The 26,664-nt window shown below is 37.6% G+C and overlaps 2 protein-coding genes across 3 annotated transcripts in view; one reads left to right on the top strand and one right to left on the bottom strand.

Moving 5' to 3' along the window:
• The window catches only part of CCDC25 (coiled-coil domain containing 25), a 34,163-nt gene extending 31,947 nt beyond the window's left edge, over window positions 1-2,216 (bottom strand). Inside the window, exon 1 of one of the 2 annotated variants that reach the window (XM_074355808.1) lies at window positions 2,064-2,216. In XM_074355808.1, the coding sequence (XP_074211909.1) occupies window positions 2,064-2,091 (28 nt within the window). In that variant the 5' untranslated portion in view covers window positions 2,092-2,216. The remainder of the gene's footprint in view (window positions 1-2,063) is intronic. The other variant, XM_074355809.1, reaches the window with a different exon arrangement.
• Window positions 2,217-3,543: 1,327 nt separating this feature from the next.
• ESCO2 (establishment of sister chromatid cohesion N-acetyltransferase 2) lies at window positions 3,544-26,664 on the top strand. Its single transcript, XM_045504911.2, has 11 exons — window positions 3,544-3,774; window positions 4,881-4,949; window positions 5,857-6,688; window positions 9,534-9,627; window positions 13,416-13,473; window positions 16,120-16,246; window positions 17,351-17,482; window positions 18,341-18,430; window positions 19,074-19,217; window positions 21,986-22,161; window positions 25,236-26,664. The coding sequence occupies exons 2-11, from the start codon at window positions 4,897-4,899 to the stop codon at window positions 25,366-25,368; spliced, it is 1,839 nt and encodes a 612-aa protein (XP_045360867.1). The 5' UTR covers window positions 3,544-3,774; window positions 4,881-4,896; the 3' UTR covers window positions 25,369-26,664.

Here is a 26,664-nt window from a genome sequence, read left to right as displayed (position 1 = left end):
ACAATCTATCTTAAGACAGATACTATTAAAAGGTCCTAAAAGTACAAGTGAACTTAATGAGCCATGTGCTGATATATTGTGGGCCTGTAAATCAGATGGTCTTGAATTTCACACTAGAAATACAGCAAGGCTAATGTCTCATTATTCCATTGTGAGAGCATGAAACAAGAATTGAATAGATTTTAGCCAGAGATCCTAATTTGAAAAGGAAAGGCAACTGAGATTTCTATTGAGATTTTCTTTCCATTAAAAAAAAAAAAAAGATTTTAGGCAGTAAACCATTAGCTGGTTGAAAAGCTTGGCTATCTATATGAGGTCATTTCCTGAAGAGTCTTTATGTTCAAGTTGTTTGCTATATTGGAACATGTAAAGTTTTACCACCATCTTAGTGGAAAAGTTGTAATTTTTTCCATTAACTTTTCAGTTTTAAAAGCTGCACAAGTGCAGATTTAATTAGATTTAGAGGCCAAATATTTTTTCGACAGGAAGCAATTCTGATATTATATAATGGAAGCCAATGAGAAAAATATGATCCACAAATCCGCTGAAGCACTCTGTTCTATTAAGGGCACCTGTCTGTGTATGACTGGTGCTCAAAGAATTTAGAATTGCTTTAAAGCAGCCAGCATAAAAAACATTTAGTACCTATATGCCCTGCCTGTATTTTTTATTCCATTGTTGGACTTGTATAGATAACTACGCTCTTGGGGACTCTCATGAGTGGAGACACTACAAAGAGATGCTCAAGCTATCTTATGACAGAGGGAGCAGGGAAGAGAGGGGATGAAAATGCTATTAGGGGCCTATAATGATTTTTCAGGCTAGTCTGAACTTTGTTTCTAGTAATTTTAATAATATGGGTAAGACAAACTAAACCTACAGAGGCAGAAGAATAGCTTATGACACACTGTGGAAGCCTAAACTATTAAGAAAAATAAGAGGATGTGACAATGATGGACTAGGAAGGATGGGAGTCTATGAGTTACAACTTCCCTAGGTTTCGATGTTCTCATGTCTAAAGAGAAAGTACCACCCTATTCAAACTCACACAAACATCATAGAGCTAGTTTCACTTAAATCTGGCCTTTAACAAGTAGGAAGAGAGTAGCAACAGAACAGTGTACTAGAAGTAAAAAAAAAAAAAAAATTATTTATTCAACAAGTATTTATTGAGTAACTATTATGAGCCAGGCACTATGCTAGAGAAACAAGATAAGGGGCTTACACTCTAGCTCAAGCATAAAGCATTTAATACCATGATAACTGCAATGTCAAAGGTATACACGGGTGTTAAGGGGGTCCCAAAAGAGGTATATCTAAGCAATCTCAGGGTAGGAACAAGGCAGGAAAAGTATTTGGAAAAGATAGGCGAGAGCTGTCCTAAGACAAAGTAGCTAACTGTGTGTTGATTCTAGGCAAAGGGAACAACATAAGCAGAGAAATGAAGACAAAGCATTTCCTGGGAACTAAACACATCCTTTCCTTGCCTGTCAAAGACAAATCAGAAACATTATGCCACTTTTCAAGATCCGGGACATCAACTTTGTCCAATGAGTGGCTGTATTGCCATTCCGGGGTCTTCTTACTGCTTTTTGTAGCATCCAGGCCCTACAACCCTTTTCTAGAAGGGTAATGCGCTATTCCTGTAAGGCAGAGTTGTTGGCAGGGGTCTCTTTCTCAAAGTGGGCAATTACCAGGGCACAGCCAGACTAAAGGTTATGGGGGTGGATGGGAGAGGGAAGAGTTGGGATGGGGGTGTGGAAAAGTCCACAAACTCTGCCCAATTCCAGATAGCGACAGGAGGTCTTTCCGATTGAAGGACAAGAATAACTCCCCGAAGCAAAGACAGTAGGAGGAGATGCTCCCTCTACGCCCCCCAGGCCCTGACCAGGAGGCACACGGGGAGGATGGGGCCGGACACGGCGAGGGGACCGTGAGGGCGGAGGAAGAGTCACCCAATGCCGAGGAGGCACTTAAGGACCAGGCTCCGTGGCGGTCTAGGGGTCCCAACTTCGGAGCCCCGTGGTCGAGCAGAAACCCGAGAAGTGGCGGCGCCCACTCACCGCTGCTGCTGGTGAAGTAGAACACCATGATCTCGGCAGCGGCGCGGCCACTCCAGGGCCGAGAAACAGCACTTAACTCTGGAAGCTCTGGATACCGGAAGCGCGGAGGCCGTCTGTGCCCCGGAACTCCTCCGAGAACTTCCGGCGGACGTCGGGTGACGTCATAATGCCTGCGGCCGGCACCGCCTTCAATCCTAGTGAGGAGGAAGTGTGGGCGCGCTCCGGGCTTTAGCTTACTTGGGAGTTGAGGAAAAGGTTGGAGCCAGGACCATTGGTGGTTGGAAAGCAATGCAGGGAAACTCCGTCTTCTTAAGAGAAAAATGCCCCTGGCTGACTGTATTTTCAGACCCTCCACCCAGTTGGCGGTCAAGTCTTGAGGCTTCTTTGTTGGTTTTATCTGTTCCGTCTCACCCGCGTATGGACTCCGGAAAAGCAGAAAACTTTTGCCCAGCTGGGTGGTCACTGAGCCAATCACGGTACTTGACCGTTAGTAGAAGCTCATTAAGTTTTCAATAAACCCAGATTCCTCCAGGATTCTCATTCTTGCTCCACCGCTTGTTGGGCACATTCGGTGCCACACTTACCTTAACTGCAAAACGAAGATGAATAAAGCAGCTAATTAACAGGTTATTTTAAAGGGTCTAATAAATTCATAGGCACAAAGGATTTAGAACATAGTGAGCAGTCAATTACAGTGAGTTGTTGGCGGTATGCTTCTTTGGATTTGGACTCAGACTGCTCTGCCTTTAAATCTGAGTTCTGCCACCTATGAAATTGGGCAAATTCCAAACCTCTGAACCTCAGTAAAGTGGAAATAATCTTCAAGGAAAAGTCCCACAGCACTTAGCTTTGACCTGATTATTTTTGCAACTTCACTCTGACTTACTTCATTCTATGAAGTTAAGCACATCATTTAACCGAATTTATTTAGAAGTAAAAAGTGTGCCAGAGACTGTACCAGAAGCTGGTACACAAAGCTCAGCACAGTAGCTGATGACCAATGAGTGCTTTAGGAACCTCCCGGCTTTTCAAAGCAAGAACCCAGCTGTCCTATAAATAGTAATTGTTTCAGGCTCTCAGTTTTGTTCTCTGTAAAATGGTGTAAATGTATATTTCATAGACTGTAGTGGGAGTAAATGAAACAGAACACATAAAACATGTGAGAATGCCTGGCATGTAGATATTACTGTCATGATTTAATTTTAAAATTTAACTTAAAATGAGCTAGAAACCTAACATTACTAGTTTTTTAAAAAGTTAAACTAACAATAAAGCTTCAAATGTGAAAAATAACTGCCTCGAGAATCTTGAAGAGTCGGCTTTTAGAAAAACATCTTACACCACGTGACCCTAGAATGTGCCTCGAGTTCAAGAGCGCGCCTTTATTCTGCCGAAAACTACGGTTCCCAGAATACACTTAAATTGAGGCTTTGGGAATGGAGCCCGGCGCTGCCGCAAAGGATTGTGGAAGACATAGTTTCGGTGAGAAGAGAGTGTTTCGCTTTCCAAGGGCGGGAGAAGCTTGGAGACCGCCTCCCGGGTGGGCGGGGCAAGCGCCAGCGCCCGGCCAATCACCGAGCCAGCCCCAGGGAGCGCTGGGAAGCGGCGAATTGGAACGCAGCGGCTTCTGCCCGGACTGGCGCGCGAGAATTTGAACACAGTGGAGGACCCCTGGCTTGGCTGAGGAGAGGTCGCTGGCTCCGAGGCGCAGGTGACTGCCGCGGAGGGCCGAGGCGGGGAGGTGGAAGAGCCGGGAGACCGGGAGGTTCTGTGGGACGTGGGGGTGAATGTCAAGGAGAAAAGAGCTTTTGCTCGGGGCTTGGCGCGTTCGCGGCGGGAGACCCAAGCCAGCGAGCGGGTCTCCGCGCTTCCAGGTCACTGGGTTTCCTTCTTTCTGACGCCCGAATTTTCTGGTCTTTTTGCCCTGCCAGCCTTCGGTGACAGGGGTGCTTTTCTCTCCTGCCTTTCCTGTCAGCCCCAGAACGGTCTCCCCTTAAGCTGTAGCTCGACATGAATTACCAGAGACCCTGGTCTTTCTGTTTAACTTTGAAATCACGCTTCTGTAATTTTTAAAAAATATACCCTATCCGAAGGAAGGGGAAGGGAAAACTCTTACTGAGTAACAATAGAGCAACATAGCATCTGCTTGAGAGTTAACGTGGATAATTGTGTTTACTATCCGCAGCCTTAGGAGGGCAGAGAATTTTGTAAACAAGGAAAACAAGCTGCTCCTGGGCTAGTAAAATGAGGGAGGATTATGCTCCACCCGTCTTCCTGTTGGCTTCTAATCAAAAAGTTAGAGACGGTTTCTGCCTTCATTGAACACGCAGGCTGTTGAGAAAGACAATCAAACCAACAACAAGAAAATGTGCTGAATGGATTACTAAGGAAGTGTAGGGTGCAATGGAAGCCTGGGGCAAGAGCATCTAACGGGAGGGGTGAAAGCCATGGCAGGACAGCTGCCCAGAATATAGCGATTAAACTTCGTATGAATTAATCAGGCTAATTGAAGGGGGGAGGTGTGCTCTGAGTAAAATTCTTCCTCCAAGTAGGATGATTTTCCAGCTTGAAACGTACTATCCTGCTTAATTAACTAATTAAATTGTACTGTGATGTGGTGCTTTTCCTTTTTTTTAACCTTCATGGTTTCAGTCTTTTTTTAAAGTGATTTGCTTTTTCAAAAAACATTTTTCTTGCATCTTTATAGACCATCACCCATCTGAAAACTTTTTCAGGCTTTTAAAGTGTACTTTTGATATTGTGATTTTTGTATACATTAGATGAATTTGGTTATTATAATTGTCCTTTTGCTTATAGGAGTTCAGTTAAGAAGATGTCAGCTTTAACTCCAAGGAAGAGGAAGCAGCATTCTCTGAACTGTGACAAGTAAGTCTCATCCTATGGGTAGAACCTCTTAAAAGTGAAAAATCCAGTCTTGCATTTTTTATCTTCTCCTATTTCGAAATATTTCCATTCTTCCATTCACCTACTCCTTGTGGCTACAGTAATGTTTTATATTCTAACTCTAGTCTGGAAATACTGTAAGCTTTCATAATTAATTCTTTATTGGCTTTGGAGGGGATCAGAGAGAGCTGTTTTCTATGGCTTGGAAATGTGTGTCAAATCTTTCATTACCTTGATTCTTTCTGCTCTGTTATGTAACATTTAACATAGTGTTTTACGTACAGTAGGTGCTCATCTGTAAGGAATCCTGTAAATTACTCCCCACAGAACAGGCAGTAGTTTATTATGTAAAATTAATCGTTGTAGAGAACGTGTAGCAAAGTATATGGCCAAGACTTAGAAATAGGTTTCAAAACGTGTGGGCGCGCGTGCACACACACACACACATGTGTATCTCAAAGCTTCTTTGTTACTGAGGATTGTTTTCAGGAGGACACATCCTCTTTTTTTTTTCAGCAGGGGAGATAATTAGGCTTGTTTGTTTTAATGGAGGTACTGGGGATTGAACCTAGGACCTCTTGCATGCTAAGCACGTGCTCTACCACTGAGCTATACACTCCCCCCTCAAAGCTTCTTTGTAAACAGTGTTTGTTTTCACAAACATTATTGGGCTCTTAGTTTTGAAAAATATTCAAATGCTTTGTTAGGTAAAGACAGAATTTGAGAATCCTGTTGTTAAGCTAATAATGTATATGGATGGATGTTTGATGGAGAGGATGTATTTTTAATATGCCTTAGATGGAGAGTTGTTTATTGCTTAGCAGTAATTTGACACAAATATTAAAGCAAAATAACAATACTTACCAATGGACTGTATTTCTTTTCACAGCCTATCATCAGATATTCCATCAAAGAAATTAATTCTGGACTTTACTGAAAATGTATTTCCATCACCTAATCAAAAGCACACTTGTCAAAGCAGCGATAAAAATGAAGAGAAGTTTCATCACTCTCAACAAGGCCATTTCATTTCAAGTTCACTCAAAACAACTAAAATTAGATTGCCACCTGCCGGTCAAGGTTCACCATTTAAATCTGCTATGTCTACTGTATCCTTTTACAACAAAGATAAGTGGTACCTCAATCCATTGGAGAGAAAGCTGATAAAAGAGAGTAGATCCACTTGTCCAAAAACTAATAATGAAGATAAATCTTATCCTAGTATGACAGAAAAAAGGCAGAGAAAACCAGTCTGCTCCAAGAAAGTGAACAAAAAATCACAGAAGAGTTTAACTGCTAAGTATCAACCAAGTTACAAATGCATCAAGCCTGTATCAAAGAATTCTAAAAATTCCAAGCAAAATCGAGTGGCCTATAAGCCAAATGTGGAGAAAGAGAATAATTGTTACTCAGCTGAAAATAATCTAAATCCTCCTCGGGTTCTAAGCCAAAAAGTCAAACCACAAGTTACCCTTCAGGGTGGAGCAGCTTTTTTTGTTAGTCGGAAAAAAACGCCTCTGAGAAAATTGTCCCTGGAAGATAAGCCATTATTGAGACTCACCCAGAAGAATAAATCAGAAGTTATTGAAGAGTCTGATGTAGAGACTGTCAGTGAAGGAAGTTCTGAGACAAGGCAAGTGCCAAAGTGCTTGTTACTAGAAAAGGAACTGAATGTTGAGCTGCTGAGTGAAAGAAGTAAAAATGAACAAAAATTAATAAAGGTAAAGAAAACTAAATATAGCACTTTTAAAACTAAGTTGGCTATATAACAAAACTTTAGTGTACATGATATATATGTATAAAACTTTGAACAAAATTTTGTTTAAACTCTGGAGGACTGCTTTTATGAAGCCAAATAATATCACTATAAAGAATTTAGAGGCAGGGCAGAAACACGGGACTTGCCTCCCTTTTTTGGCATTAAGGTTTACATTTTATTAAGTTCCTGCATGACTGAAGTCCAGAGAAGCTTAACTTTGATTTGGTAGTCAACGTTTTTAGAAACTGGAAATAACAAAATTCAGATAGTAGATTTCCAGAGAATGAGCATGTTGTTTTTGTTTCAGCTCATTATTTAAAGTACTAGCTTATTCTAGAAAATTAAGAGACTACAAAGAATATAAAAAATATTCAGCTTCTGTAATCCCACTATTTGGAGATGACCACTGTGAATGCACAGTTGGGTTTTGGTCTGTTTTACATAGTATGTTTTCATGGATGCTCTGTGCTTTCTTGATCTTTCTCATATTTAACACAGCTAGCCTAGACTAGTACTGTCTGGTAGAAACAATACCAACCAGGTGTAATTTAAAATTTTCTATTGGCCACATGAAAAAAAAGTTAAAAACAATTTTAAAAGTTTAACCCAATATACTTTAAATGTTACCATTTCAATGTAATCAATATAAAAAGTTATTAATGAGATATTTTACGTTCTATTTTTGATACTAAGTCCTTGAAATCCATGTTTATATTTTCACTTGCAGCATATATCAGTTTGGACTGGCCATGCTGCAAGTTCTCATTAGCTGCTTGTGGCTGGTGGCTACCATAATCAACAATACAGGTCTATACCTTCTATTGTTGACCTATCAGTAAGGAGGAAAAGGTTGTTGTTTTGTTTTGTTTTGTTTCTGAGGTAGCTAGGTGCAGAAAACAATGAGGGCAACATGCTTTAAGAAAAGCTTTCCCCAGTTTGGCGTCTTCCATGTCTGTGGTGACTTAAGTATGCTCATCACAACCCTCGTAGCTGGCGAACTGACAGGTTTTCACGCAGTGCCCACTACACTGAGGCATACATATTGAGCAATTCAAACTCTCACTGTAGTCATTTCCCTCCTCACCTACCTCCTCTGATTGTTCTCATTGCTTCCTCTCAAATTCAACCCCAGTGCATACCTCTAGGAGTCACGTAAAGTTCAGATCTCAAAGGCAGAGATTGTAATTGGGGACCAGTGGACCAGGTCCAGCCCATGGATGCTTTGCTTAGTCTACAGAATATTTAGAGCCAGCATTTTTAAAAGATATAAGATCTCTGGCGTTTCATGAAAAATTGAGTTCTGGCAAAGCTAAGCCCATATTCCTGCACAGCAGTAATCCTGAAACGTGGTGTCAGACTACCATTTGACAGGAATGGGCTCTTCATTTTCTTCCACTAAGTCAATGTTTGAATACATATCTAGATCAGTCTAGTTTTGCTGCTAATTTTACTTACTTGCTACTGAGGTTTGCAGTTCCCACTGTAAATGTTTCTTCCTGTGTATCAAATATTGCCAAGTATATTGTTAAATGGAACATGTTTTGCTGCCTAAGTCGTAACAGTCTAATTCTACTAATTCTTTATATTGTTTCTGACAAAAACAAAAAAAACCAAAAAAAGCCCACACCCCTATATCTTGATAGGGGTCTTGGTTACATGGTATAGAAGTTTATCAAAATCCATCAAACTATACTTTATATATCTGTGCACTTCACTGTTTATAAATGTACCTCAATGTTTAAAACTTGGGGGCACAACTCGAGCTAAAATTCTCAATCCAACAAAACAAAGTGTGGGCTGGGACCCTGCCTTTCCACCCATCCACCTCCTGATTAGTATTTTCCATATCTATTTGGTGATGAGGATTCAGTCGTGTTATAGTGACATGATGATTTCTCTGCAACGCTTCTCTGACTTTCTTTTCTGAGTTTCATTTAAGGGACTAGGTATTGGGTTCTGTTTAGTTTTCAGCCTGAGAAGCTGGGCTTTCTTGCATCTTAAATTTGTGGAACTTGGTTCTGTTCTCTTCTTAAGATTTTAAGTACCCACTACTTATTATTCATCTCTGCTAGCTAAGGGTGAAATCTGTTTTCATTCAAGGGTGCATAACCTTTCCGTAGCTCATTATGGGGCCCTGAAAAATGGCAAACTGGTTGGTTGTCCCACCTCTTCTGAAATGTTATGATCTTGAATAGGAATTCCACCTTAATCAAAGTTTTTTTTCCTTTTTCCTCAAGCTATATATTCTCTAAGTCTCACCAAATTAGTAGTGTTAGTGAAATTTGTCAGGATTTGTTCTACTTTGTTTTTCCTACCTCCCTGTTAAACTGCCCAAAAAGTGGGAGTTAGAAGCCTCTTCAGCTACTCTAGAATGTTCTTTTTTTTCCCTTAGCTGGCTGTTTTTAAAGCTTATGACAAAAAGTTGTCCCTTTGCAGTTTGGTTGCTCCTGGGGAAATTTTTCCTGTTTTTACTAATTTTTTTTGTTCAATTCATTTTTATAGAAGGAATGTTCTATAATCTTCAATCTGTCATCTTATCAGGAAATAATAGATTTTTGACAGGTTGACAAATTACAGACAAATATGAACACCCTGTCTTTTAGAAGATTAGGTACATTTAGTAACTATAGAAGAAATTTTCCTTAAAATAGATTGTAAATTGAGAATTTAAAATTATGTTATAAAATGTAATTTATAACAAACTACATGTTTTGTTTTAGAAGCAGATCTATTGGGATTCATTCACTAAATAGAAAGCGAGTAAGAATTGTATAGGTTTCCTAATTTTACTTATTCATTATTTTCAGGATTCATCAGGTAGAGTTGTTTCTTCAAAGGAATGTAAAACTGATGAAAGTAAGAGTTTTCCTTCAGAGGATTCTTTCAGTGAGAACAAGGCAGGTAAGAAAAAACTTCTTCTTAGAGTGAGTTTATTTGCTTGTAATAATGCCTCATTACGTGTGTCAATATGAAATTATATTCAATAATTTGGATTTTTAAAAAAATATTCAGTATCTGTAACTTTGTGTCTGTGTTTATCTTGGTAACACTGTTTTCTGTGATAAGCAGTGCAGGACATTTTGAGGAGGAGGAGACAAGGAGTCGGTAGGCTGGAACTTAAGGCAAAATACTGGTGCCTAATTGGTCTGTGAGATGTCTAGGCTCCCTAGAGCTGGGTGTTTTCATCATACACATTTTACCTACCTTTTACCCCAAATAATAGAATGGAGTGAAAACAATTTATGTTATATATTTGTGATCAAAGGCCATTTGTAAGCAGAATATACTAAGCTGTAATAGGGCATTGAATTGGGCAGCAGCAACCTTGGGGTATTGTCTTAAGTTTGCTGCTCATTAACTGTGTGATTTAGAGAAGAGATCTCTAAAGTGAGGGCTTAGTCTTAATTTTTCAATTCTTCTTAGTTCTGAAATCCTATTATTAACTTACAGTGTCATTGTTCATTTAAACAGTATTTACTAAACTATGAATATAGAAAGAAGTTAATTAAGATTCTACTTACCAGCCCGATTCTTGGTAACTTTACTTTGTTGGCTGTATCTGTACATTTGGAAATGAATTAAAATTTATTTAGGAGTAGACATAAAGACTATAGTGAGAAACTGTAGCTCACAGGAAGTATACAGAAAAAGATAAAACTAAAAGCATAATCTCATTTACTAAATAAAATAGCCTACTTTCAGTGTACTGTTTTTCTGAGAAAATCAACTTTTTGAACTTGAATAAGAAAGACAATTGAACTTTTGTCTTTCTTATTAATAAGCTTTTTATTTTGCAGTAATTTTAGATTTACAGAAAAGTTGTAAAGATATTGCAGAGAGCTTTTGTATTACCCTGTATCCCCCACTGTTCACATCTTATTACTGTGGTACTTTTGTCAAAACTAAGAAACTGATCATTGGTGCATTGCTGTTAACTAAGCTCTAGACTGTATTTGGAGTTGACCAATTTTTCCATTACTGTCCTCTTTCTGTTCTAGGATCCAGTCCAGGGGACCACACTGCACTTAGTTGCCATGTTTCCTTAGTCTCCTCTGGTCTGTGACTGCTTTCTCAGTCTTTTCCTTGTTTCCATGTTTTTCATGACCTTGACATTCTTGAGATGTACTGGCCAGATAGATACCTTATAGAATGTTCCTGAACGTGGGTTCTTCGGATGTTTTTCTCATCATTAGATTGGGGTTATGGGGTTGGGGGAAGAATACAGCTGAGCACATCATGTCAGGTGCTGATGTCCACATGACTCACAGATGATGTTAACCTCTAGCGCTGGATTAAGGTCAGGTTTGCCCAGTTTCTTTACTGTATAAGTTACTCTTTTTCCTATTTCATACTCTGTTCTTTGGAAGTAAGTCACTAAGTCTCGCCCAGCCTTTCAGGGAGGGGTGGGGATTAAGCTCCATCTCCTGGAAGGGCAAGTATTTATGTATATTATTTGGAATTCTTCCTTAACGAAGAGTTGTCTCTTCTCTCATTTATTTATTCAATCTTTAAATAAATAAATGGACTCCTGGATACTCATCAATATGCACTCATGAATATTTATTTTATATTTTGGGTTAAAATCTAATACTACATGATTTATTCTGTTGTTCATATTGTTTTAGCTTTGACCATTGGGAGATCTTATCGGGTCAGTGCTCTTTGACATATCCCGTTTTTTTGATTTTTGAGAACTTCCTCATTACTTTCTGAAACTACAAGATGCTCTAGGCTCATCTTGCATTTTCCCTGACCCAGTCCTAGACTCAGCCATTTCTCTAAGCAACGCCTGGTTCCTTCTATTAGGGAATATTACTTAGAAACCAAGATCTGGACTTGTGTGCTTGTTGCTCCTGGAATGTCACTGCTCCTAGGCCCTCTCAGCAGACAGAGCTAGAAAATATCCCAACCCATGTATATGCAAATATCTGTAATTGTTTCTGTGTCTCTCTATCTGTACACAGCTAAATATAAACCCAAACTGGATGATGTCTCTGACTCTAATCCAGTACCACAGGGCTTATCCCTCACTCCCTTTTTTATCTGTAACTTCTCTCAGGGAGAAACTTGATTCCTGCCAATTACTGTCTGCCTACTTAAGTTCAGTCCCAGTATACCTGCAAAACAGTTTCAGGATTGTTAATTCATATTCTTGTGATAAACATATTTATCAATTAGAGTGTAATAATTAAGCACAGTCCTTTTGTCTTTAGCCTTCTAATTTCTAGTCAGAACACCATTTTGTAAAGTTACTTAGGTCATCTTTCTCCCCATAGCTCCTCAGTGCAGTTATTTATACAGTTTTAATACAGTTAGATTCATTTGTCATAGTCTGCATTCCGTCTTGGGATCTCTCAACACCATGGGTTATTTTTTTTTTTAGCATACACAAAATTTTACTCTTTATACAGTTCTGTGGGTTTTGCCAAGTGCATAGAGCCGTGAATCAACCACTCCAGTACCCTACAGAACAGTTCTCTCACCCTAAAATTTCTCTTATGTGTACCCTTTGTAGTCAACTATTCCACCCTTCCTCATCCCCCTGCAACCATTAATCTGTTTTCTGCTCCCATGGTCTTACCTCTTCCAGTGAAAATGTCACACAAATGCCGTCATGCAATATATAGCCTTTTGGGTCTGACTTCTTTCACTTAGTAAAACACATTTTAAGATTCACTTGTGTTGTTGCGTTTATCAATAGCTCATTCCCTTTTTTTGCTGAATTATGGATGTACCAAACATAGTCTGTTTATCCATTCCCCATTAAAGGACATCTTGATTGCTTCTAGTTTTTAGCAATTATGAAAAAAAGCTGCTATAAACATTTGTGTACATGTTTTTATGTGAACATCAGAGTTCAGAACGCTTGGGTGAACACCTAGAAGCATGATTGCTGGGTTGTGTGGCAAACTATGTTTAACTTTATACAAAACTGCCAAATACCCCATAGCTGCTGTGCCATTTTGCATCCCCACCTGCAATGAATGGAATCCCTGTTACTTCGCATTCTCTCCAGCATTTGTTATTGTCAATTGTTTTTGATTTTGGCCATTCTAATAGGTGTGTAGTAATATCTCATTGTGCTTTTAATCTGCGTTTCCCTAATAACAAATTATGCTGAGCGTCCTTTGTGTTTATTTGCCATCCGTATGTCTTTGGTGAAGGGTCTATTCAGCTCTTTTGCCCATATTTAATTGGATTGCTTTCTTTTTAAATTTGAAAATAGTCCATCTTAATTAACTTTTCTTCCATGCATTGTGCCTTTGGTGTTGTGTGTAAAAACTTACCAAACCCAAGTTCGTGTGTATTTTTTTTCTAGGAGTTTTTAGTTTTTCAGTTTACATTTAGATCTGTGATACATTTTGAGTTAATTTTTGTATGTCTTTTTTTTGCATATGGGTGTCCAATTGTTCCAGCACCATTTGATGACTATCCTTTCTGCACTGAACTAACTTATGTCTCTTTGTCAGTTAGTTGACTATATTTGCATGGGTATATTTTGGGCTCTCTACTTTGTTCCATTGATCTGTTTGTTTATCGTTTTGCCAACACCATCCTGTCTTGATTACTGTTATATATTGAAATCAAATAATGTGAGTATTTTGGTCTTATTAATCTTTAAGATCTCATGCTTTAAACCTTTAAGTTTATTCTACAATATAAATTATTATTATTTTTTTCCCTACCAGTTTCTCCTGAGTCCGTTGTCTATCCCATCTTCAGTGTGTCTTCAGTCAATACAAAAAGGTAGGGGTTGGTCTTATTTTAATGTTCAAGATTTATTTAAGCATGAGTCTACTGGGTCCCTTTTTCTTTCTTATACTATTTAGTTTGGAGAGCATTTCTTTCCTCCCCTTGAAGGAGAATTTGAGAATAGGAGATGAAGTCAGACCCTCACAGAAATTTCTTAGAACTTAAGAGTTGAGAGAAGGAAAAGGCCTTTATGGGCTTGAATAATAATAATTGTTCCATTTTTATACAGTACCTGGCCCATAATAATTAGTTTACACCCATTATTTCACCCTCACAGCAACCCAGACGGTTGATACTATTACTGCCATTTCCATCTGAGGAAACTATCACTCAGCCACAGTAGCACTGCTGTTAGGTGGCAGAACCACGACTAGAACCCACCTTTCAGTCAAAGCCTGTTAGGCTCTATTGCCTCCCATGGGTACATTGATAATAGTTAATGTCTAATGGGCATTTACAACCTCATGGTGTAGATACAATTACTCCACTTTCTAGATGATGAAACTCTGGCCAGAGAAATAAGTAATTTGCAGCCGCTTAATGCTATTATAAATCCTAGCGGTGAAGCTGCCGCTGTCCTGGTCAAAGTTCAGGTTGGGGTGAGTGCATGTGAGCATAAATGGAAAAGCTCTGAAAAAGAAGTTTCTTACAGTCTGAACATCTTGCTAAGCAGCTTTGGTTCCTCTCTTCCTGTTTGAAGATAAATAACTAAAGGTATTGAGCAAGGAACTTATTAGCTAAGTTCTCCTACTCATATGGCACCTCACCCTGAATGCCTTGGAGACTGAGTTGGGTGGGCAGCTTTTCCCCTTCAAAGGCCATATTCCTAGGTTTTTTACCTTTCCCTTTTCTTGTCTGTCTTCTTTCATGACTGTTTATTGAGGATTGAAACCTACCACAATTAGCTAGTAACAGTGTATAAACTAATTTAACCTAGCATAAGGAGATATTAGGAGATTATTGTTTGAATCATTTGAAATTTGCTTGTTATGTATGGCCCAAAAAGTTAGATATCATCAATTTCTCATGGTGTAATCTATGACTTTGATTTTAGGTAGATTACAGATTCTCTGGGTTCATAGTGTCACATTCATTTTCATTCATTCGTTCCTTTGGCAAACATTTATAGAGTACTATGTGGTATTGAACAACACTGAGTTTTAGAGATGTGGAAATAAATAACACATGAGCCTGCTGTCAAGGAAGTTATGGTTTGAGGAGGACAGGCATTTAAACAAATATGTATAACAAAGTATTAAAATTGCTAGGATAGAAGAGACTGGTCACGTGTGCAGGGATGGGAAGAGCTGAGTTACTTAGCAAGGGTTGCATAAGCCGGGGAGGGTCACCGACCTAGACAGGTGTTTTTTAGATTACAGGGATTAGTAGGTTGTCAAATCAGTTTAAGGGCATCACATCCAGCATTTTTGAGTGATTATTATTTTTTTTTCAGTTATATGTGTATGTCTATATTGGTCATAATATGAAATATATTCTCTACTATAGGTTTGTCAAGACAGTTTGAAAGCCATTTTCTGGTGAGATGATAACAAGACAGCTTGGGTTAGCATAAAGCATTAGACAGTTTTTTCCCCAGTGTTTTCTCATTTGTCAGTGTCAGTTTATGTTTGAACCTGTTGATTTAGACACTTGGTTTCTTTTCCTTGCAGAGATTTCTATTTCTTTGGTCCTTGGGAAGAGGTCTTTTCATTATAAGGCAAGGGTTACAGGCTCAGTGCCTACAGAGCCAGCCAGGCGGGGTGGAGACTGGAGCCAACTGGAGACCATGTCCCATAAAAGAGCGTGTGCTCTGTAGCTCCAACTAGGAGATTCTTCGACAAAATACAGGTCTAGTGATCTTATAGTATCTCTTGCAGTATTGGAAATACACATTTTTTTAAGTGAAATCTCTAGATTGTAAAGTATTGGTAGCTAATCCAAAGTTTTAAACACTGTGGATCCATCAAAACATACCTGCTAGCTGGATTTGTCCTGAGGGGCTCCAGTTTGCAATCTCAATGCCATCATCCTTTCCTAATGGGAAAAGGTTGCCTCAACATCTGTCCAACCAAAAATTTTTTTCCCTAAGAATTTGAGAATAGTGGGCTGCTACTTTAGGCACGAGGACAAGTGAGTGTACTAGTCTCACTCACTGCCCCAGTAAAAAGCTGTTGGATCGTAATATGCTGGTGGCTGACTTCTGTGGGTCTGTGAGATTCAGTACTAGAGTCTACTTATTTGCTGTGGTGTTCCAGGAGTTTCTTTATGCCTTCATGGGTAAATAACTGTCCTAAGATTTGATAAAGCAGGAAAAGATTGATTTTTAAGGGCAACATCGGCTTACAAAGACACCCTGCCTGTGTGCATCTGGTACTGTAGATGAAACCCCTTGGACTTGGACTTGGAAGACAAGGGTTTCATCTTGCCGCCATTCTTCACTAGAGTAAGATCCTTTCTGAGTAGGCCTCGGGTTTCTCACTATTTCTAGCCCTATTGCTTTATCAGGTTACCATCAGTAGAAAGCACTAAAAATTGCCAAGTGCTCTGCAAGTGTTATATACGTATCTGTTTTATTTTCATTATAATTCCTCAAACATTTTAAAATTATTAAATAATAACTTTCCAAACTTCTATTTCAAGATCTCTAGTTGAAGAAGAGTCTTCTTTGGGATCCGTCACATCTACTAACTTCTTGAAACAAGTCAATATACAGAAAAATACTAACACCAGAGATGCAAATAAAGAAACAAAAGACCAGCTCATCATTGTGAGTAAAGTTAAAACAAAGCTACTCCTGTAGGTGGTTCTCACGCATAGAACATGCAGTCTGATGTGTTGTCTTAGCATAATTACCAGGGGTTATAAATGTTCTGATTTTGTGAATGCTAGCTCTGCTCTGGTGGCAGCATTTAAAGCTACTCAGGTACTTTTTTGAACTGATAGTGTTGGGCAAGGCTAGTAATTTACTAGAATGCTGATGAATGATTTGTTCCTGGGTAAGGAAAATTATTTTTGCAATAATAGACTTACTGAGAATAGCTACATTGCATCAGACCTGGGTTTGGCAAAATGTGGCTGTGGGCCAAATTTGGACCATAGCCTATGAGCTAAAAATGGCTTTTGCATTTTAAAGGGTTGGGATTTAAAAAAAAAAAAAATGTGAAAAACCATGTGTGGCCTGCAAAGCCTAAAATGTTTACCATGTGGCCCTTGGCAGAAAGTTTGCCAACGCCTATATAGACAGTTCAGAATTTGGTATTTTCAGTAACATTAAGCAGTGCCTTATGAGATAGAATGGGAATTAATAAGCCTTGACATCAAATATCCCAGAATTCTCTATATCCATGAATTTATCTGCTTTTCCTAAACTTTTATTATGTATTTTTATTTTGTATCAACTCTTGGGGCAAACAATTTTAATATTCCTAACCACTTAAGGAAGAAATACCCTATAACAAATACATAAGACCTGAAATTTTTGCCCTGCCTCTTTGAAATAAGGCTTTTTTAGGCCTCTCATATAAAAGCTTATTAAAGAAGTTCCGTTGTTCATCTTAGCTATCATATTTATGATTTAATCTTATTCCTTCTTAAAACTATGGGTCTAGCTAAAGCATCTTGATTTTTTTCTCCGTTGTCCATTCAAAAAGGCAATTTCATTTCTTCCGTCAATTTACTGCAACTTTATGTCTCATTCCATTTTGTTTGTGGTGAGAGAGAAGAGGATGCAGTAACCAGACTTTCATTTAGTATTTCACTTGTGCCAACATAGAAGAAGAACAAGGACAAATTTGAATGAATGGTTACATGAACTAAATATAGAGTTATTTGTGGCATGTTTAGATGGACTTTTTTTTTCCTCCAATTATAGGATGCAGGTCAGAAGCATTTCGGAGCCACCACATGTAAGTCTTGCGGCATGGTCTACGCTGCCTGCAGCCCTGAAGACGAGCTGCAGCACGCTCAGCATCACCACAGGTTTCTGGAGGGAATCCGATACGCAGTAAGCAGCCAAAACACTCATTATGGTTTGTTCTGAAAGTAAAACTTCTTTAAAAGATACATTTCTTTTGCTTAAATATTGAAAGAGCGATAGATCAAAAAATATTTTATCATCTGCCATTTTATTGTCCTTACTATTTGAGACTGATGGTATTTAAATTAACTTTTGATAAAAGTACCATTTCGAACTTCGCCCTAACATGAGAGAAGTATTGTTCTAGGGAGTGAGCACCCTGCATCCTTACCTCTGGCTTTTTCAGCAGAGCCGAGCAGTCAGGATACAAAACTCAAAGACACGAGGAGTATCCCTTCTCCTCACTTCGGGTCCTTCTGTGTGGAGAGCATTACAAGGCAGCTTTTCTGTGCCTTCTCCAGGCTCCTGGGAGGAGAGGTCCCACCTCTTCAGGCGCCTCCCTACTCCAGATACATCCTATTGTTGGCCTTATCTGTATCATTGCACCTGCTGCTCAATGCATCCACTTTTCTCCTATTTTTATTGCAGTAGTTCATGCCTTCATTCTATTTTTAGCTTGATTTATTAAAACTCTGCTTATCCTACCCCTCCCCCACCTTCACACTCCTAATAATTCTTTTTTTTTTCTGTATATTTTTATGAAAGGCTCTTAACTTAACTTCGCCTTATTTTATAATAGATTATTTACAAGTCTCCCAATACGGTGTCAGCCCCTTGAGGACATGCACTTTGTTTAGGCATCTTTTATTTCCCTTACCACATTACTCTTCTTAGATCTCATCTTTTTTATATCATTCATTGTTCATCTTTTTGTCCTTTCCAGACCACATTATTGATTTTTTTTTTCCTTCTTCAAATTAAACTGTAACTTTTTCCCTTTGACAGGGCTGGAAAAAAGAACGTGTCGTAGCAGAGTTTTGGGATGGGAAAATTGTGATGGTCCTGCCACGTGACCCGACTTATGCTATCAGAAAGGTGTGGAACATCAGCTTTTCAATCCTTGTTTTCCTCCTACTCCCCCCATTCTCCACCAGGGTATCAACCTATGTTGGAGTGTAAAACACTTGCTTATAGATGATCCACTTGGGCACAGGTGTAAGGGTAACTTTCATTTGTTCATACAAATTTATTGTTCATACAAAATTAAACTTAAAATTACAGGACAAATAAAGGAGTGTCAAGTGGAAATTAAATAGATAAGGCACTTTCGCTTATCTTTATTGCATCTTCCATTTGTGGAAGATAAACCAAACTCTTTAATGTTGAGAAATTAATGGCTCCAGAGTCTGAATCTTATGCTGGTATTGCCTTTGTTTCTTGGGCTGGATGTTAAGCCGCAGTGAACAGTGAATAAAGCTGGAACAAAATCTTCCTACTCCTCATCCCTCCCAAGAGTCTGAATTTCTTTCTGCTGAAAGTGATCTTTAAAATAGTTTCTTAAAACCCTGTTTCCAAAGTGGCAGACACAATAGTGAAATAATTTTGGGAGTGTGTAAATTTAGGCAGTAGAGATAAAAGAGACTAAAATGATAGTTATCATAAATTTTGTGTATATAAATGCATTTCCTATTGTACTTTTTAAAACAAATTCACCTCTTTTGGTTTTTAACATCATTAGGTTGAAGAGGTTCAAGAACTTGTTGATAATGAATTGGGCTTCCATCAAGTTGTTCCCAGATACCCAAACAAAACCAAAACTTTTCTCTTTATATCTGATGAAAAGAAAGTAGTCGGGTGTTTAATTGCAGAGCCCATCAAACAGGTATGGTATATATCTTTTAAATTATTGGCATAATTTGTAAGCAAAATAAAGCAGTAGGGAGAAGTCTCAGGCACTTAAGAGTGCTACCATTAATGACTTTTTTCCCTCTAAAATATGCTTGACCATAGAGATAATTGAAATCATTTATTTCTATTATATGTGGTATTTTGCTTTATATAAGCAGGGTAAGTCAGTCAGTCTTATGTTCACGTAGTCAGTTCTATACTTGGACTACAAAGTATAGTGCAGTTATTGAGCTCTGTTATTGAGCTTGTGGCTTAGTGCAGGTTAATATATTTGGCAAAAAATTCCTTACTTGGTCCCTTAATTAGAATCTACTTTAGGTACTAATTAGCAGTGTTCTAGCAGAGGAGTTAGCAAACTAGACCATGGGCCAAGTGTGGCTCACCACCTGTTTTTGTAAATAAGGCTTTATCGGAACACTGCCATGCTCATTCATTTCCATGTTATCTGTGGTTGCTCTTGTGTTCCAGTGGCAGGGTTGAGTAGGTGCAACAGAGAGTACATGGCCCAAAAAGCCTAAAATATTTAGTTTGGCCCCATACAGGAAAAGGTTGCCAACCCTTGTTCTAGAATAGAGATGTATAGTTTTTCCTTTCAAGGAGCTTATAGGGTAATCTTTAGCTAGAGAGAATTGTAGTTCACATATGTTCTTTTTATCTGACTTTATAATATGCCACACTTATGTCTCCTTTCTTTTAAAAATACCTACATGTCTCAATACATCTTGAAATGATGCTAGCATTAATTTATCTTACACCTTTTTATAAATGCCTTCCTTTTTTCCCCCTCATACCTACCATCTTTATTTCTCTCTTATTTTCCTTTTTTTTTTTTTCTGCTTTTCATCTCACATACATACACATACATAGTTTCTTGTGTGTATCAGACATTGGAGAGAAAAGCAGTTGGTTTGTATTTTGGGTTTTAACAGTGATCAATTTGGCCTTTTCTTTCTCTGATCTTAGTAGGCTGTTTGTGTAGTGACAGTAGGCAAATACAGGTTGTCCCTGACTTATGATGTTTTGAGTTACAGTTTTTTGACTTTATGATGCTGTGGAAGCCATAGGCTTTCAGTAGAAACCATACTTAAATTTTGATTTTTTTCCCCCCGGGGCTAGCCATATGCACCCTCTTGTGATGCAGGGCAGTGGCAGAGTGGCAGCTCTCCATCAACCAAGTGATCACAAGAGGAAACAACTGGTACACTTACAACCATCCTGTACCCATTCGATCATTTTGCTTTTCACTTTCAGTACCGTATTCAATAAATGACATGGGATAGTTAACAGTTGATCATAAATCAGACTTTGTTTTAGATGATTTTGCCAACTGTCGTCTAATGTAAGTGTTCTGAGCACATTTAAGGTAGGCTAGGCTAAGCAGTGAGGTTTGGTAGGTTAGGTGTATTAAATGCATTTTCCGCTTACAACCTACATTTATCAGGACGTAACCCCATCGTAAGTTGAGTAAGATCTGTATAGCCAACCAACTTATACGTTTACTCTACTATTCATTCTCATTTCAAGTGGTAGTTTAATATACACCTATCAGAACAGCTGCAATAAAAAATAATGACAAATGTTTGCTGGGGAAGATGCAGGGAAACTAGACTTCTCATACATTGTTGGAGGGAATGTAAAAGGTTACAGCCTCTCTGGGGAAAGTGTGGCAGTTTCTTAAAAAACTAATCATACATTTGACCATATGACCCAGCAGTCATACTCCTGGGTATTTATCCCCAAAATGAATACTTAATTTCTACACAAAAACCCATACCAGAATGTTTAAAGCAGCTTTGTTTGTAATAGCCAAAGCCTGGAAACAACCAAAGTGTCCTTCAGTTGGTGAGTGCTTAAACAAACTAGTACATCTGTAAAGTGGAATATTACTGTTGATGGTGCAACAACTTGGACAGATGTCAAGGGCATTGCGCTGAGTGGAAGAGAGCTGTTCTTAAAAAAGGTCACATGCTGTATGATTCCATTTATATGACAGCCTCAAAATAATCAGAATTATAGAGACAGAGAACAGGTTGTGGTTGCCAGGACTTAGGGATGGTGCAGGGGGTAAAATGGGTGTGATTATAAAGAAGAAGCAAGAGGAGGAGCTTGGTGATGATGAAATAGCTTTGTATTTTGACTGTGGTGATAGTTAAATGAATATTCAGCTATGAAGAACTGTCATGGAATTATACACACACACGGTACCCATGTTAATTTCTTGGTTTTGGTATTGAACAGTAGTATGGAAGATGTAAACATTGGGGGAAATTGGGGGACTTTTTTTAAACTTCTCTGTACTGTTTGTTAACTTCCTCTGAATCTATAATTATTTCAAAATAAGTTAAATAAAAACTTAAATACCAAATAAATTTCATAGTTTATATGCAAAAACTTTCTTTAGTGTTATCAGTTTTTAGGATAGCATATTACATTTTAGTATGGTGAGCATGAGAGGAGTTTGCATACTTTATCAAAAGTCTGACTTTTATAATTTTTTTATTTGATAAAAAGAAAATTTGATATTGGTATAATACATTGGAATGTAGGAATATCTCAAAACTGCTAGTACTTTTTAAGCATTTTGTGACTAAATTGGCAAGAATTCAAGAAATATCAAAGAATTTTAACATTTTTGGTGAAGGTAAAGATTAATTTTAGATACTTAAATTTTATTTAAAGAATGGTTTAAAAAAAAAAAAAAGCTGTGTTGTTAGCTCTAGATTTCTGTGTATATCATTGCAGGCCTTCCGTGTCCTGTCTGAACCAACTGGTCCAGAATCCCCAAGCTCTAAAGAATGTCACAGGGCTTGGCAATGTTCAAATGTACCAGAACCCGCAGTCTGTGGGATAAGCAGAATCTGGGTCTTCAGACTGAAGAGAAGAAAGCGCATTGCAAGACGACTGGTAGATACTCTCAGGTAAGAAATAAAATAAAATGGATTAGACCCAGATCAGCTTTCCCAGAACCTCTCCTGGTTTATAAGCCAGGGAATGATGTTGGTAAGACACTTCTGTATAAATACTACCAAAGTCAGGCTAAGGCAAGCGTTGGCACTGAAGGGAAAAAAAAGCAAACCTAGATAAAGTCACTTTGGGGCACAGCATTCCAAGTCTGAAACATTCTAGCCAGTGCTTTTCAAACTACCTGTGGTCAAATACTAATTAGATCCAGACCAACACATTAATAAAATAAAGATGAATTGCTGGAAAATGAAACAGAAAAAGCAAACAAATGGAAAATACAAGCCCAAGTTTTTATTAGATTCAACAGATATAAAATTATATTTCAATAAATATTATCTATACAAACAAAATATAGGTTTAAAAAAAATTATAGAAGCTATACATGTTTACTGACAGTGTGTGACTAGGTGATTAATAAAGACTGACTATAACTCACAAGTGTAACTAAATGTAAAAGTAAATTAGCAACCTAACCCACAGAATGGGAGAAAATATTTGCAAATCACTTATCTAATAGGAGTCTAGTATATCCAACATATATAAAAGAACTCTTAACAACACAACAATAAAAAGACATCCCAACTTAAAAATGGGCAAAGGATTTCAATGTATTTCTTGTATGTTCTTCCAAAGCAGAAGTACAAGTGGCTGATAAGCACAGGAAACTGTGTTCAGCGTCATCAGCTGTAAGGAAAAGCACAAACCATTCACGAAAGATCTCCGTGCTACGTGCTTCCATTTGTAGAGAGCACTCAGAAGGGGCAAATCTGTAGAAAGCAGACCAGTGGTTTCCAGGGACTGAGGGGAGGGGGAATGGAGAGTGACTACTAATAGGCAAAGGGTTTCTTTGAGGGGATGACCAAGTGTTCTTGAATTAGATATTGGAGGTGGTTGCACAGTTGTGACTGTACTAAAAACCACTGAATTGTGCACTTTTAAAGGGTGAATCTTATGGGATATGAATTGTCCATTATAAAACTTCTGTATGCACACTTTGAACTAACACTGTATATTGATACTTAAAAGTTTCTAACGTGACAAATGAGTTTGCTTCTTTCTTGCTTGTTAATTACCTGATCTAGGTTGGATAGATGAGTTTCACACTTAACTCTCTCAACTTCTGAATTTAAGATAACAGATTACAAACTAACGACCACACTTCGAGTAGCACTGTTCTAGCCTTTTGGGTTCTATACACTTTTTAAGTAAGAAGACCAAGAGGCTCGCTGTGAGGCTCCAGTCTTGGGCCCTAATCCTAGTTACCCACACATACCTTACAAAGAGGAGCAGTGAGAAAAGTTGGTGTCTATAAAGATTTTTATTTATAGTTAATTATGAAATACGTCTTCTGTATTTTACATGAAAAGATGCATACCTTTGGTATAAAGAATACTAGTTAGTACTTAACCTGTGCTTCTCAGACCTGGAAGTGCAAGCCTGGGGGTCCTGCTGAAATGCGGGTGTGACTCAGGAGGTTGGGGTGGGGCCTGAGGCTCTGCATTTGTGTTAAGCTCTCAGGTGATGCTGAATGTTGCCGGTCTGTAGATAATACTTTGAGTTCTGAGGCAATAGATTACCTATAAGCAATGATAAAAAAAATTAAGTTGTCCTCAAAGGAGAAATATAGAACACATTCATTTGAGAACATACCTTTTCTCACACATCTGGGTTGAAGATCCAGGTAACATGACTGGCAGCGTCCTGTATATGAGGAACCTCAGGCTGGCTTTTTTTGTCTATACAGGCAATAAGTTTAAATCCTCACAAGTGTAGACTGTTACCCTCATTCTACATTAGAAGCAGCTGAGGCTCAGATAGGATTGTTAGTACAAGTTTATACTGATGAGCTAGTAAAAGGACAGTTAGGACTGAAACCCCAGATCTAATGTTTTTCTATAGTGGATGTCACTCATAAAAGACACTACAAGTGATTTAATCAAACCAACATTTTCCTTTGGAGTCTAGTAAATTTAGCATTAAATCTTGTATTCAGTTATACAGTCAGTATACCAGAAGCTTTTATCTCCTAATTGAATCCAATTCTTTAACTTTTCACTTTGAAGTAATTTCAACCCTATAAAAAGAACAGCGAGAATAGTAAAAAGAACCCCCCCCATATACTTTTGCCCAGATTCATTGTTTTAATGTTTCATTCTTCTTGAATTATTTAAAAATAAGTTACATATGAAATGCCCCTTTACTCCTTAGAACTTCAGTGTTGTATCTTAAGAACAAGGATATTCTCTTACACAAAGACAGCTCGGTTACCAAATTTGGGATATTAATATTGACACAATGATTTTATCTAATATGAAATCCATATTTTAGTTCTGTCATTGGTCTGAAATGTCCTTCATAGAAATTTTTTTTCCTGTTCAGGATTACGTATTACATTTAGTCATTATACTGCATTTAGCCATCATATCTCTTTAGTCTTCATCTTCCTTAACCTGGAACAGTTTCTTAGCCTTTCTTTTCTATGACATCAAAGAACTTGAAAAGTATAGGCCAGTTATTTCACAGAATATTGCTCAATTTTGTTGAATTCTTTCAGCTATTTCATTTTACTGCTTTTAATCCTAGTTGAGCTGGATCAAGGAGAGTGGTAGTCAAAATGCAGATTCGTTTTTCCCTTGTTAAAGCTCTAAGTGTGTGATGTAGTTGAGAAGAATATAGTTACTGGCTAAAATTGGTGGTTATTTTTGTTTTAATTATCTGCAGCTCTTACTTAGCAACATTATCTCATATTTGTTGCTTATTACTGTGGATCACCTCGAGTCAGCTGGGTGGTTGGTATGGAACTTTTTCTGGGCCTTAGTTCTCTCATCTATGAAATGACATCAGATTTCCATCTCTAACATGTAAGGCATTGAGTCATTTTACCACCTTATAAAATGTTGACTTTAATCAAGAATATTTAAGGGGATTAAATTTTTTTATTTGGATTGCTTTAAAATATAATTGTGCTCATGTTTAATCAAAACTTTAACTTGGTTTCATTGTTAAATTGTCTTTTCCTCTTTTTTAGGAATTGGTTCATGTTTGGCTGTTTTCTCGGCATTAATGAAATAGCATTTTCTGACCCAACACCAGATGGCAAGTTATTTGCAACCAAGTACTGCAACACCCCTAATTTCCTTGTATACAATTTTAATAGTTAAAGCCAATTTCAACTATAGAACAGTTACTGTGTGGATGAGTTCAGACAGCTTGTGATCATACAACACAAACTTATTTAACAAATATCAAAGTAAAAATTCTAAAACCCACACACATATATAGAAACCTGCCTCAGTTTTGTTCATTATGAACTGAAAAGTCATGGGTTTTTCAAATTTGCTGATAATTATTAGGGAATTCAAAGAAAGGAAAAAATCTTTGGATGATGTATACTCACTAGCACTCTGAATCCTTAATTATGAAACTTTGCAGCTATAACTGGAAAATTCCTTGGATCCTACATAAAAACATGGACAGAGTGAGGTGGTTTTCTGCAGAAATGTGGCCACTTAATCATCTATAAAGCATTTGTGGGCCAGAATTATCTCATGCCTGATCAGAAACAAACAGGAAAATTAAAAGCCAGGCAAATAATTTCTATTTCCATTTTTTTTGAAGGTAATTCCCGAATTTGTATACAAAATTCTCACTTTATAGGTACTTGGCTATAGCAACTCAGTCTGAGTATATTTAAAGTATTTCAAGTTTCTAATTTGTAACAGGGAAAGATGATAAAGATTTCTATATCCTTTTATATAGAACAGAATTCTGTAGCTCAATATTTCAGTCTTTTTAAAAATCATTAAAAGCACACCTGTGATCAGATTTAATTAAAATTAAACTTTGTAACTGCACTATTTTCGTTTCATTAATTTTTGGTGTTTGAAAACGCTACTTTAGTGAACTTATTACTGGTGATTGATACCTAACAAAATGGATACCCAGTTGGATTAGATGATTCGTATGGTTACATTTTAAATGTATAATAACAGGACCAAGATTAGTAAATAAATACATCTAGGCTAATGGGCCACAGAATATGATGACATTATGTAAATACAGCTAAGTATGCACACATTTTTCTAGTATAATTCTTGAATACTTACTTTGAAAAACAAAGAATGATTGAGACTATTTTTATTTTGACAAAATCATTTAACTACTGTCTGGCAATAAGACTCTAGGGAAATAGTTGTCCAGGTTGTAACTCTATGTAGAATTTGTTCCTCTGCATTCTTTTATTTGCCTGTAAGTTAATGGTTCCAAAATTTTAAAGCCTACTTCCCAAAAAGACTGGAAGTGTTCAAATGTGTATAATTATACAAACATTTTAATGCTATTTTCTGGACTGCTGTGTTTACAAATTGTTTTAAATATTTTATTTTAAAAATTTTATTAACATTATTTTGCTCAATGCTTTTATAATGCATCAATTAAAATTCTTTTCAATATTCTTC

The sequence above is a fragment of the Camelus bactrianus genome, chromosome 31 (assembly GCF_048773025.1).
Source record: "Camelus bactrianus isolate YW-2024 breed Bactrian camel chromosome 31, ASM4877302v1, whole genome shotgun sequence".
Lineage (NCBI taxonomy): Eukaryota > Metazoa > Chordata > Mammalia > Artiodactyla > Camelidae > Camelus > Camelus bactrianus.
This window is presented reverse-complemented; position numbering and strand designations above follow the sequence as displayed.